At 49.1% G+C, this 13,734-nt stretch overlaps 1 protein-coding gene across 4 annotated transcripts in view; it reads right to left on the reverse strand.

Annotated features, from left to right (window-relative positions):
- Positions 1-13,734, reverse strand: part of ccdc9 (coiled-coil domain containing 9) — a 58,355-nt gene that overhangs the window by 19,790 nt on the left and 24,831 nt on the right. For 2 of the 4 annotated variants that reach the window (XM_069909961.1, XM_069909960.1), the window contains exons 6-10: positions 13,474-13,557; positions 10,584-10,754; positions 10,002-10,183; positions 9,543-9,698; positions 5,439-5,482 (exon numbers count right to left, since the gene is read on the reverse strand). In XM_069909961.1, coding sequence (XP_069766062.1) covers positions 5,439-5,482; positions 9,543-9,698; positions 10,002-10,183; positions 10,584-10,754; positions 13,474-13,557 — 637 coding nt within the window. The remainder of the gene's footprint in view (positions 1-5,438; positions 5,483-9,542; positions 9,699-10,001; positions 10,184-10,583; positions 10,755-13,473; positions 13,558-13,734) is intronic. The other 2 variants (XM_069909963.1, XM_069909962.1) reach the window with 2 other exon arrangements.

A 13,734-nucleotide genomic window follows, 5' to 3' on the forward strand; every position in this document is an offset into this window, starting at 1 on the left:
AGTTACCCCGAGTGTGTTAGTGAGGAACAGAATCTCGGGGAAGAATATTATGAGAAAATTATGAGAAAATTATATTAAAAAAAAAGAGATAAATGCGGGAATAGTGTAAATGGGTGGATCTTCGTCGGTACAGGCTTAGTGGGCTGAATAGTCTATTTCCCGGCTGTATCTACGACTCCACAGCCTCAGGACATCCCGGAGTGTTTTACAGCCTAAATCGAGCAAGCGGCGAATGCAGGAAAGGCAACAGTTAATTTGGACACAGGAAGCTCACATAAACCCTAATTGTGTGGTGGAGAGCGAGGAAGGCTTTCAAAGCCTGCAGAGAGATCTGGACCAGCTTGAAAAACGGGCTGAAGATGAAATTTAACACACAAATGCAAAGTGTCGCACCTTGGAAGGGCAAACCAAGGTAGGGCATGCATGGTGGGGGACTGGGAAGTGTGGCAGAACAGAGGGATCTGGGAGTGAAACACAAAAGTTCTGCAGATGCTGAGATTGTAGTAAAAACAGACAGAAATGCTGGAGGAACTTGGCTGGTCTCATGGTGTCCATAGGAGGTAAAAGATTTATCGACATTAGAGACCTGAGCCTTCCCTCAAAGTACAAGCAAAAAGGAGACAGGCATCTTGATTGAAGATTAAGGGGCAAGAATGGGAGGGGGGAGGAGTCCAGACAAACAGCCAGAAGGTGTTAATTGGATATGATAAATACAAATACCTAATTCCCTGAACTAGACAATAGGTGCAGGAGGTGGTCATTAAGCCCTTCGAGCCAGTACCGCCATCCACTGTCATCACGGCTGATCGTCCACAATCAGTACCCCGTTCCTGCCTTCTCCCCATATGCCTCGACTCCGCTACCTTGCTACATTTGAGAGCTCTATCTAACTCGTTGAAATTGCCGTCATCGGGTTGTAAAAAGAGCGATTTTAGTGCATTGCCCTTCATAAATCAAAGTATTGGATAGAAATATTATGTAAATTTGGTGAGGCCAAATTTGGAATATTGTGTGCGGTTTTAGCCACCTAACTACAGGAAAGATATCAGTAAGAATGCAGAAAAAATTTACTAGGATGTTGCCAAGACTTGAGGAACTGAGCTGCAGGGAACGGTTAAAACAGGTGAGGACTTTATTCCCTGGAGTGTAGAACAATGATAGAGGTATTTAAAATTATGATGGGTAGAGATGCAAGCAGGCTTTTTCCACTGAGGGTAGGTGAGAAAAAACTAGAGGACATTGTCAGCCTAATAGCCTGAAATTGTATGGTCTTGGAAGCTAAGGCTAAAGCTCAGGCTTGGTCAGTGCTTGGAGGGGAGACCACCTTGTGAGGGGAGCTGGACAACATGGCAACTCTCTGTCCACATTACAGTAGACAAAAGTTAAAGAACTTCATGCACATTACATTCTAAAAAATGTCGTATTATGTGATAATAATGGAACCTTTACCTTTAAGGGAAAAGGGGGAAAAGTTTAAAGTTCAAGCAGAGAGCGGTGAAAAGAAAAAGTGTATATCATGGCTATTGTGATTTATGGTGTGAAAAAAAAGCAGAGAGCGGTGAGAGCGTGGAATGAGCTGCCGGTAAATAAAGCCTCAATTTTTACATTTAAGACAAATTTGGACAGGTAGATCGATGGGAGGGGTATGAAGGGATTCAGTCCAAGTGCAGGTCAGTGGGAAAAGGAAGAAAAATAGTTTGGCACAGACTAGAAGGTCCTGCTTCTATGCTGTAATGTTCTACAGTTCGGAACAACAAGGTGGTTTTAGTAATGGAAGAAGAGTGTGAGGATTGAGAGAGATTTCCCTGCTCCATGACATCCAGCAGGCTGAGTGGACTGGGAGTTGACGGCACACGACCTTCACTTCTAACTTAGGAGCCTGTGCTTAAATTCCAGCGGCAGGACCTGACACAAGACCCTGGCTCAGGCAGTGGTGGAATACACTGACCTCAAGCTGGCAGACAAACCTATAATGAAGGAGGTGCCAGAGTTCACACCCTCAAACCAAACGTGCAGAAGAGTGACTCAGCAAACCTGTATGCCTGGCAATCAAATATGATTTCTTAAAGTTCTTCTGACCTGTAGACAGAGAGGGGTGGGGGGGGGGGGGGGGAAAGAGGGGGGAGAGAGAGGGGGGAGAGAGAGGGGGGAGAGAGAGGGGGGAGAGAGAGGGGGGAGAGAGAGGGGGGAGAGAGAGGGGGGAGAGAGAGGGGGGAGAGAGAGGGGGAGAGAGGGGGGAAGAGAGAGGGGGGAAGAGAGAGGGGGGAAGAGAGAGGGGGGAAGAGAGAGGGGGGAAGAGAGAGGGGGGAAGAGAGAGGGGGGAAGAGAGAGGGGGGAAGAGAGAGGGGGGAAGAGAGAGGGGGGAGAGGGGGGGAAGAGAGAGGGGGGAAGAGAGAGGGGGGAAGAGAGAGGGGGGAAGAGAGAGGGGGGAAGAGAGAGGGGGGAAGAGAGAGGGGGGAAGAGAGAGGGGGGAAGAGAGAGGGGGGAAGAGAGAGGGGGGAAGAGAGAGGGGGGAAGAGAGAGGGGGGAAGAGAGAGGGGGGAAGAGAGAGGGGGGAAGAGAGAGGGGGAAGAGAGAGGGGGGAAGAGAGAGGGGGGAAGAGAGAGGGGGGAAGAGAGAGGGGGAAGAGAGAGGGGGGAAGAGAGAGGGGGGAAGAGAGAGGGGGAAGAGAGAGGGGGAAGAGAGAGGGGGGAAGAGAGAGGGGGGAAGAGAGAGGGGGGAAGAGAGAGGGGGGAAGAGAGAGGGGGGAAGAGAGAGGGGGGAAGAGAGAGGGGGGAAGAGAGAGGGGGGAAGAGAGAGGGGGGAAGAGAGAGGGGGGAAGAGAGAGGGGGGAAGAGAGAGGGGGGAAGAGAGAGGGGGGAAGAGAGAGGGGGGAAGAGAGAGGGGGGAAGAGAGAGGGGGGAAGAGAGAGGGGGGAAGAGAGAGGGGGGAAGAGAGAGGGGGGAAGAGAGAGGGGGGAAGAGAGAGGGGGAAGAGAGAGGGGGGAAGAGAGAGGGGGGAAGAGAGAGGGGGGAAGAGAGAGGGGGGAAGAGAGAGGGGGGAAGAGAGAGGGGGGAAGAGAGAGGGGGGAAGAGAGAGGGGGGAAGAGAGAGGGGGGAAGAGAGAGGGGGGAAGAGAGAGGGGGGAAGAGAGAGGGGGGAAGAGAGAGGGGGGAAGAGAGAGGGGGAAGAGAGAGGGGGGAAGAGAGAGGGGGGAAGAGAGAGGGGGGAAGAGAGAGGGGGGAAGAGAGAGGGGGGAAGAGAGAGGGGAGAGAGAGAGAGAGGGCAGGAGTGAAGCAACATCTCATGTGAATCTGCAGGGTTGTCTACTGCATCCAGTCCTCCCGTTGTGGTCTCCTCTAAATTGGGATAGGTGTAGACTGGGAGATTGCTTCACTGAGCGCCTCGGCTCGGTTGCCGCAAAAGCACCAATAGCTTGAATTCGCCTTAGATTGTCTGATCTCGGGAGTTCAGCAGGCTCAGGCCTGGTCAGGACTTGGGAGGGGAGACCGCCGGGGAACACCAGGTGCTGTAGGTTTCTGTGAGTGGGTGCTGGACAAAGTGGCGATACTCTGTCTGCCTTACAGTTAAAAGTTGAAGAATTTCATGTGTTACATTCTAAAATGTACAGGTACACAATTCTTTATCTGGAACCCTTGTGGATCTACCCATTTCAATTCCCGCCCAATGCCCCACTGATATGACTGTCTGTGGTCTCAAGCACTGCCAGACTGTGACCACCCGCAATTGGAGGAACAACACCTCATCTTCCAACTGGGCCCCCTCCAACTGGATGGCATTAACATCGACCGCCTCCTCCCCTTTTCCCTCTGTGTCCTTTCACAGAACCAAAATCAATTTTCCACTCTTCTCAAATCCAATTAACACCTTCTGTTGGTCTCCTCCCCCTCCCATTCTTCAGTCTTTATTCTGACGCCTTCCTGTTCTTTGCTTATACCTTGAAGAAGGGCTCAGGCCCGAAACGTTGTACCTCCTGTGGGCGCTGCGAGACCTCCAGCATTTCAGTGTGTTTTTATTACAAGCCAGGACTGCCTGGTTGGAAAACAGCTTTTTACCCAGAGGCGCCAAGAGTGTTGAACTGACTAGAAACCTGTAAATTATTTTCATATATATTTGTTTTGGATCACTGTGTACATAGAACATTCATGTGTAGGGTGTACTGTGTGTGCGCGCTCGAAGGACCGGAGATATGCTGCTTCATCGGATTGTATATGTACGATCTGATGACAACAACCTTGAACTTACAAGTAGACTGAAACAACAATGTTTTATCAAACCATACCTGCTGAAAATTCATCTAATTATCACACTGCTTTACCATCCAAGACAAATGTGACAATTCAATGCAACTGCGAGACAATCCTACAACCAATGTTCAGAGCAAGTCCCACATCCCTGGGACGTTCCTTGTAAACCGCGCCCACTTCGAGGCCTTTGACAACTCTGTTCGATAGGGTAGTGAAGAAGTCCTTTATAAATCAAAGCATAGAATATAGGAGCTGGAAGGTGATGTTGAGACTGTTCAAGGCATTGGTGAGGCCAAGGTTGGAATATTGTGTGCAGTTCTGGTCAAAAAATTATAGGAAGGATATCAATAAGGTAGAGAGGGTGCAGAGATTTACTAAAATGTTGCCTGGATTGTAGTTCAGGTACACAATCTTTTACCTGGAACTCTTGGGGGATGGTGTGTTCCGAATTTTGGATTTTTCTGGATTTGTGAACAAAAGCCAGCTGCTCCAGATTTAAGCCCACCCGAATTGTACTGCCGTATCCACCCCCCTTCCAGTCGTGCTGGCATCTCTCTCCCCCTCGCCCACCCGAGTTACGCTGCCGCTTCTCTCTCCTCCCCCCGCCCAACCTAGTTGCACTGCCATCTCTCTCTCTCTCCCTCTCCGCTGTACTATCACCAGGGAAAAAAATGCCGGATTTTGAAGCTTTACGGATTTTAGATGTCCGGATAAAGGATTGTGTACCTGTATCTAGAATACATTGAGTAGACTGGGTCTTTATTCATTGGAGCGTAGAAGGTTGAGGGGGGATTTGATAGAGGTATATAAAATTATGAGGGGGATTGATAGAGTAGATGTGAATAGGCTCTTCACCTTGAGGGTAGGTGAGATTGGAATGAGGGGTCATAAATTAAAGGGTTAAAACATAAGATGAAGCTTCTTACCTCAGAGAGTGGTGGCTGAGTGGAATGACCTTCCGGAAGAGGTGGTTGCAGCAGGGTCAATTTTGTCACTTAAGAGAAGGTTGGATGAGTGCGTGGATGTGAGGGTTGTGGAGAGGGAGTGGGTAGGTGGGATTCGTGGAGTTCACTTAAATTACTGTGGACTAGAGGGGCCGAGATGGCCTGTTTCCACACTGTAATTGTTATATGGTTGTCTGGTTAACTGCGATCTTCAGTAGAAATTGTGGCCCTCTCCTCTTAACACCTACCTCTAAAGCTGTCGTCTTCAGTCGGATGGGAACGCTCTTTGAACCTTGAAGGATAAAAAGGAAAATATATATAGTAAAACCCCTGATACCTGGAATTCAAACAACTGGCAAAATAATCCAGGAAAATAAATACAAATAAAAATGAAAATAAATAAGAATAAAACAATAGCTCAAAATAAGCAAGTTTAAAATGGTAAAAGTAAATGTTTTCTGAAGTAATACATAAACCTTTGGTGAAGATGGAAGCATATATTCAACCAGCGGAGAGCCTTGCTCGTAGCAGCTGTTTGAATAAAGTTGTGTTTGAATAAAATGGGATTGCCCAGGATGAAGAGCTGGTTGATGCTGTTGGGATGACTCTCTTAAAGTGACTCCATCTCCCTGTTTAGTAAGAGTCGGCCCTGATCAGAGGTTTTATCTATAAACTTGGTGGGCGAGGTGGTGTTAATTATCTATAATGTTATTATTCATCTTTCTGTAAGTCCTGTGGAGGGGGAGGAACCTGCAGATGCAGCATCGGTTAAATGTTTTCAAAGAATGTGGCCGAAAATAAAGTATATTTTTTCACGCAATAAAGGTTTATTTTTTCATGCAAGTGAAGTACAGTATTTTTGTCTTTTAAACTGTTTATTCTTAATACAGGTGTATTAGTTAGGCACCCAACCCCAACCAACCAATTTTCCCTTGCAACCGCTGCAATCGTGTCTGCCTGTCCCGCATCGGACTGGTCAGCCACAAACGAGCCTGCAGCTGACGTGGACTTTTTACCCCCTCCATAAATCTTCGTCCGCGAAGCCAAGCCAAAAGTTAGGCATTGTAAGAGTAAGTCTCAAGCAATCGGAAAATACACATACATACGTGCCAGATAACTGGGGATTTACTGTATATGAACACTTGGTATGCCTGCCTTCAATCAGTCAGCTGTACAAGACATTGGTGAGACTCCAGCTCGATCACTGTGGGCATTTCTGGTCATCAAGGGTGCAGAAAAGATTCATGTGGATGTTATCAGGACCTGAGCAAGTCAGAGAGGCCAAATCAGATGGGCCTTTTTACCCTGTAGCGCAGGAGGCTGGCAGGTGAGGAGATTTTGCAGAGGCCTCAAAAATCATGAAGGAGGGTACAGATAAGGAATGATTTCAGGGGAGTCTAAAACTAGAGGGTTTAAGAGGAGAAAGATTAAAAAAAAGGACCCGGGGGGGGGGGGTGGGGGCAATTTTAATTCACACAGAAGGAGGTGGGCATGTAGAGGAAGCTGCCACAGGAAGTGGAACGGTAAAGGTCCAAAAATCTGGATGCCAGAAATCCAGACCACCCGAAAATCCGGACCTCGAAAAACTTTGACTTTTCTACCGTGATGTAAATTGAATTAAAATTTTTAAAAATGAAAATACATCTTCCATGGCCAGAGTTAATGCAAGTACTGTTTAAAGCCGCCACCCCTCCCACCTCCCCACTTCCCTCCACTGAATGCAGGCGATGGGGTGAGACACAAAAGTCTGCAGGCGCTGTAGATTGGAGTAAAAATACAGAAATGGTGGGGGAACTCAGCTGGACTCGAAGCGTCCATAGGAGGTAAAGATCTATAACTGACAACTCATGCCTGAGCCCTTCTTCAGGAATATTTTTGCAAGCGTTTGACTGGTGTGGCCAGGACTAACTATTGTAACTTCATGTACAAACTTTAATATTCGCTCAGAACTCCACTGAAATCAAACAGAACGTCAACCCTATTTTAAGAGGGGAATAATTAACCAGAGGTTGGAGGAGAGAAACAAACAAGCGGCAATAAACTACATAGCCAGCTCATGTGTCGAGCAGTGAGAGAAGGGCTGGTGACTAATAGGACAGAATATTAAATGCATCTTGCTCACACTCCATCCATCAATCTGAGGCGGTCTCTCTCCAGCAGCACTTGAGATCTGAAATACCCCGAAGAACAGTCACGATGCTTTGCATCGACAAGCCTCAGTACGCCAACAGCACCTCTCAAAATTTTACCAGCAGTTTGAGAAACCCTTGGCAGTTTCAAACACTATCCATTATCAGTGGGTCTAAATCCTGGAGCTCCATCTCTAACACCGTGGGGAGGGGGAGCTGTTCATTGAGAGCTCGCCATCGCCTTCTTCCCTTCCCCTCTTCATCCTAGGATTGATATAGGGCACAGAAACCAGCCCTGTTCCATTCAGAAGTCCCCTCCAGTCCTCCCAATCATACTATGCGCCAAATACATCTCTCAACCTTGGGGTTTAAATCCATACAACCCCTCAAGGCCGCTGCGCAGGCTGATAGGAGAGTTGGGATGTTGGGCTTCTTAATAGTGAGGGGGGGGGTGTTGAGTTTAAGGGGTCATGTTGCAACTCTATAAATCTCCGGTGAGACCACACTTATTGTGTCCAGTTCTGGTCACCTCATCATAGAAGAGGGGGCAGAGGAGATTCACCAGGACGTTGCCTGGATTGGAAAATAAGTCTCATGAGGCCAGGTTAGCAGAGCTGGGGCTTTTCTTTCTGGAACAAAAAAGGATGAGAGGAGACTTAAGTGGTGTACAAGATTATGAGAGGCATAGATAGGGTAAACATCAAAGTTTTGGGTATCTGGAATGTTTTGCCAGGGGTGGTGGTGGAGGCTGGAACATTGGGGGCATTTAAGAGACTCTTGGGCACGAAGATGGAAGAAAAATAGAGAGTTATGGGGTAGGGAGGGTTTAGTACTTTTTTAAGGAATGTATGTGTGGGCACAAAATCGAGGGCCGAAGGGCCGGTACTGTGCTTTAGTGTTTTAGAACTGTGTATCTGATTGGAGAGAGTGGGGCTGTGAGTTCTGGCTGGTTTCTCTGAGCTGGGGATTGGGGGGAAAAAAATAAACACATCTCAATGTTATCATTTACTCGTCTGGGAGGGCAAGGGCAGACACAGAACATTTTCAATGTAACAGCCTAGAACTCGAGTACCTGCCGGCACAGGGGATTACAGCAGCTGTCACTCTCGGAAGGTGCAAACAAGTGCTTGAAGGATTAAGTCGTGTGAAAACTTGGGCTCGAGTTTGAAAGCAGAGATTCAGGGTACCCATGGCGAGAAGACAGCTTTTTAAGCAGATTTTTTTTGTGTGTCACAAGTCTGTCCTCTCTGCCAGTACGCAGTGAGCCACATTTCAAAAGGTCGAAAAAGCGACCCGACCTAAAGTACTGACCGCCCATGGCGCCCACCCCTGCGACCACAGGAGATAGATGCTCCACTCGCACCCACACCTCCTCCCTCGCCACCATTCGGGGCCCCAAACAGATGTTCCAGCATAATTTCACTTGTGAATCCACAGGGGTCATCTACTGCAACCAGTGCTCCCGCTGTGGTCTCCTCTACATTGGGCAGACTGGACGCAGTCTGGAAGATTGCTTCGTTAAGCGCCTCAGCTGAGATCTCCCAGCGGCCACCCATTTCAATTCCCTGTCCGTAGTCCCATGCACTGCCAGACTGAGACCACCAGCAAATTGGAGGAACAACACTTCCATCTCCTCTCTGAGCACCCTCCAATCAAATGGAATTAACATTGACTTCTCCAGTTTCTGTTAAGGACCCCCCCCATCCCCCAAATCATCTTCCCCAACTCCTTTCCTCTAGCTCTATCAAGCTCTCGCTCCCTGGCTTCCCTTTGTCTCCTTTCACAGAGCCAAAATCACCTTTCTTCTTATCATATCCAATTAACACCTCTTGTCTGCTGGTTTGGACCCTTCCCTCCCCCCAGATTTTAATTCTGCCTGTGTTTCTTCACTCGTACCTTGAGCCCAGGCCTGAAATAGAACAGTACAGGCCCTTCAGCCAACCTTTTATATTTCTACCAAAAAAATACTTCCTCATAAACCTCTTAATTTTCTTCCAGCTGTGTGCCTGTCTAAGAATCTCTTAAATACCCCTAATGTTTCAGCCTCCAAGACAAGGCATTCTGGGCACTCACAACTCTCCATGTCTCCCCTAAACTTTCCTCCCTTCACTTTGTACAGCTATCCTCTGGTGTTTGCTACTCCCATCCTGGGAAACAGGTGCTGGTTGTCTACCTTATGCATGCCTCTCAGAATCTTGTAGACCGTCGGTAAGATGTCTTTACCTCCTACGGTCGCTGCGAGGCCGGCTGAGTTCCTCCAGCATCTCTGTGTTTTGTCCCTCTCTGGAGGTTTGATTTTGGCACCAGTCGCCACTCCGCATCACTCCCCTCAGTCCGTTAGGAGTATCAAGGGACTGGGTCTGGGTGTTCCTGAGCAATCTAGGATGAGAACAGTAGGGCTCAAGCCCACTTTCAGAGCCCTCTCCCGCAGGTCTCCTCTGCCCCCTTGCCCACAACAGCCCTGAGTTCCCACCAACGAGTCCTGTCTGGACCCTTGGCCACTCCTCTCCAACTCCAACACTCGCCTGGGTAGCACATTTCCAAATGATGGGAAGTTGGTTGAGCCCCCCCCCCCCCCCCCCGCCGCCGCCCCCAAACCAAGACCCTGTGGGGTTTGGTGGGGGTCAATAATTAGGAGACAGGTGCCCGTCACCTTAACTGCCAATGCCAACACAAACGTACATGGATTCCGTCTTCTCAGCGTCCCACTCGCGCCTCCACTGCCCCGTGGCATTGCGATGACGTGCCAATCTCTCCTGGTCAATCTGCTCCCGCTCCTTCTTCCAGCGCATGTACTCCGCTCTCTCCCGTCCTGTCATTGACAAGGTCATGTCGAAGGGGGCTTTGGGACCAGAGTGCCTGCCCTGGGGATGGGTTACAAAACAAGTTAGCCAGGTGAACGGCAATGAATGCCAGCAATAAAAATACAGTGGGAACATGGCTGGTAACTACAGAGATGGATTCCCAGGCACACAGACCCATCTAACAACATAGAACATGACACCACAGGCCCTTCCGTCCACAATGTTGTGCCAACCCATAGAGCATATACCTATCAAAAAAACTCTGGGTCCAATTATGTAATTCCAACAACTTTGCAGCATTTTAGGTTTTTTTTTGGTTTTCTTCTCCAGATCTCCCCTCTGCATGGTGAAACAGCATCACGTGTTCAGTTTCAAATCCACCTGACACTCACTCCGTTGCAGGAGGGCAGTGGTCAGAATGGGCCCCTCAGTCCAGAGCGCCAGCCAGCAATGGCCTTACCTGATGGTTCTTGCCCCGATCCAGACCCGTCTTCACCTTGTCAAAGTCAGGCCCGCCCCAATTCCGCACATGTCGACGGCTGCCGTCCTTCCTGTCGTTGTCGGGAAGGGATCCCGAACGCCGCGGATCATCCAGGAAGTTGCGCGTGGGATTTTTCTCCCCAGCACCAGTCTCAAAAGGAGAATTAGGTTCACTTTTAGTTCCTCGGAACAGCATCATCCAACAACCCCTCCCCAACCACCCAGTACTTACACAGGGAGTCCTCGTGGTTCACTCCACCAGACACCAAGGACACACCTGGGCTGAGATTGCAGTGCCAGAGTACAGCATTGGCCCAGATAAGGCACAAGACGAGAAAATAGGAAAGGTCCCAATTGAGACAAAAGATTCCAATTGAGCATAATTTGAAAGAGGAGAAGGTAGGGACGACCTTTACCAATTTCCTAAGACAATACTTAACCCTCAATCAAAACAATATCTGGCCATCACCATGCTGTTGTTTCTGGGAACTGGTTGTACACAAATTGGCTGCTGTATTTCTCATGTTTGAAGAGACTTTTAATCCCAAGGTCACAGAAACGGTTACAGCCACACAATCTTTTCAACTTTAACAAGTGACGGGGAGAAACCCCTGAGTTTACTGGGTCAAGGATGTTTTCTCCTCAAACAGCAATAAAAAAGAAAGCCATTTAAACCTACTGTATATTTTCGTGCAATAGTTTGTTTGTGGACCAATTTTTAGGGTAAAATTTATTACACGCACACTACTTTTGACTATGGTAAGTACTTAGATAGGGAGCTCAGATGGGTGGGCGGGTGGCCAGGACCAGGGGGTAATTATGCCCATATTCAGGGCGTCAGGAGCTCAGATGGGTAGGCAGGTGGGAGTCCACGGTCAGGGCATTGGGAGCTCAGATGGGCAGGAGGCTGGGACTGAGTGGTAAGCCCGCATTTGGGGCGTTGAGAGCTCAGATGGCCAGGCGGTGGGGTCCGGGTGGTAAGTCCATGGTCAGAAGCTCAGATGGGCAGGTGGCTAGGACTTGGGCGAGAGTCCGCGGTCAGGAGCTCGGATGGGTGGGCAGCCGGAGCCAAAAATTGCGGGGCCGACTTTTACAATGTATAGATTATTACACGAGTATATAAGGTGAATAGACCATTCATTCCCTGATATAATTATTATACAGCCATACAGTCAGTGAACACATCCTTGAGGACAAGGGTTGATTTGACACAACTGTGTGCTTGTTAATAAAGGCACAAATCTCCTCTCCAGAGATACATTTCAACAATCTCCAGGAAGCCACAGGCAGAACCGAGGTGCCCATGGCACCAATCCTGTGGTTACTTCCCATGTGATTTGCCTTAATCCTTGTCACATCTGTTCTACCACTGTTCTCCTGCCTCTACCCCAAAGGCTGAGTGCAAAACTGGAACATCCTTGGGCCACAGCTGTACGAGTCCCTCAAGCCTGTCCCTCCACTTATCTGGAACATAGTACAAACCTCTACAGCATTGGTGGCTGACGTTTGACCCCCTGCACCTGTCGTGATTCAGATTAATTTCACTTCCACGGTCTCAACCCAAGGCTCTGTAGGTCACAGCCATTCAAGCACTCAGTCATACAGCAGAAACAGGCCCTTCAGCCCATCATTCCTGTCTGATCACTGGTTAAAACACCAACCCACCCCAACACAAGTCCTTGTTTGGGCTTCTGATCACGTCTCCTTCTCTCACCCTCGGTACCTCCCCCGGCCGAACTCCCACGAGGCTCAACCTTAGGTTTGCAGCTGCAATGGCCTGCTGCACATCTAAACGAGAGCCAGCCAACACAACCTTCCTCCCCGCACACGCTCATACCCACAAGACCATAAGCCACAGGAGCAGAAATAGGCTACTGACCCCATTGAGTGTGCACCACTATTCAATCACAAGCTGATCCATTTCCCCACTGCCCGGCCTTCTCCCCGTAAATTTTGATGCCCAGACTAATCAAGAACCTAGCAATCTCTGCCTTAAATTCACCTAATGACCTGGCCTCCACAACTGCCTGTGGCAACAAATTCCACAGATTTACTATCCTTTGGCTGAAGAAATCCCTCCGCACTCTGCTCTAAGCGGAGGCCCTTCAATCCTGAAGTAAAGCCATCTCGTCCTGGACTCTCCCACTGTGGGAAACAACCTTTCTACATCTATGCCGTCCTACACGTGCTCCACGCATCACTTCACACCTCACTCCCTGCGGAGTGGAAATTGGTGCCTCAACGATGAGCTTCCCAATTCCAGGTGAATGATCAAACAGTACATTTAATGAATCAGACTCAACGGAGCCCACTTGGAGTCAAAGGGCAAAGGGCCCTGTGTATCTCTGTAGCGTGCAATAGCGGTCCCCACGGGGAACTCCAACCCCGCCACCTTCCCACGTAACCTGACCCTGCCACACCCGCAAGGTCAGATTCGTATGGGTTGAACCTCTCTTATCCGGCGCTCTGTGGTCCAGCACGCTTTGAATCTGCCGTCGTTAGTACAAACTCCTCACAGGACTCGATCCCAGCCCCGATCAGTGGCGCTGTCAATCTGCCATGATCGGGACTGGACTTCGAGTCCCGCGCTGTCTGTAAGGAGTTTGTACTAATGTCCCGATTGCTGGCGCTGTAAAGGCGCTGCACTGACCACTAGGCTAGCCATGCCACCCCACAGAATTATTTCCTGTTTTAAGCTTTAATAAGTTTACATAGGGGGTTCCCTTGCGGGTCAATTTCTGTTTTCCGGCATTTTCTGTGGTCCAGCAATGGTCAGGTCATGACATCAGCAAATCAGCGTTCGGGAGGGTAGAACAGGCTAGGAAGGAGAGAAGGCCCGGATGAACGTGTGGACAAGGATGTGGCCTCACCATCTGGCCTCTCTCGTACTCCGCAATTTTCTCCATCTCTTTATTCATCTTCTCAATGTTCTGCCGCCGTTTCTCCTCCCACTCCTGTTGGGAGAAATTAGTTTGAAAGCTTTTCACTCCCCTCAGTGACTCGTCTGGATCTCTGAGTCAAAGACATAAATTCATTAACATGGAATAAAATAAAATCCGGCGTCAGCGGCTGAGAGGCGCGTACAGGCTGTGCGGGGGACTAGTGGTCGGGGACCTGCATTCTCGTCAATT

This window comes from Narcine bancroftii, chromosome 13 (assembly GCF_036971445.1).
Source record: "Narcine bancroftii isolate sNarBan1 chromosome 13, sNarBan1.hap1, whole genome shotgun sequence".
Lineage (NCBI taxonomy): Eukaryota > Metazoa > Chordata > Chondrichthyes > Torpediniformes > Narcinidae > Narcine > Narcine bancroftii.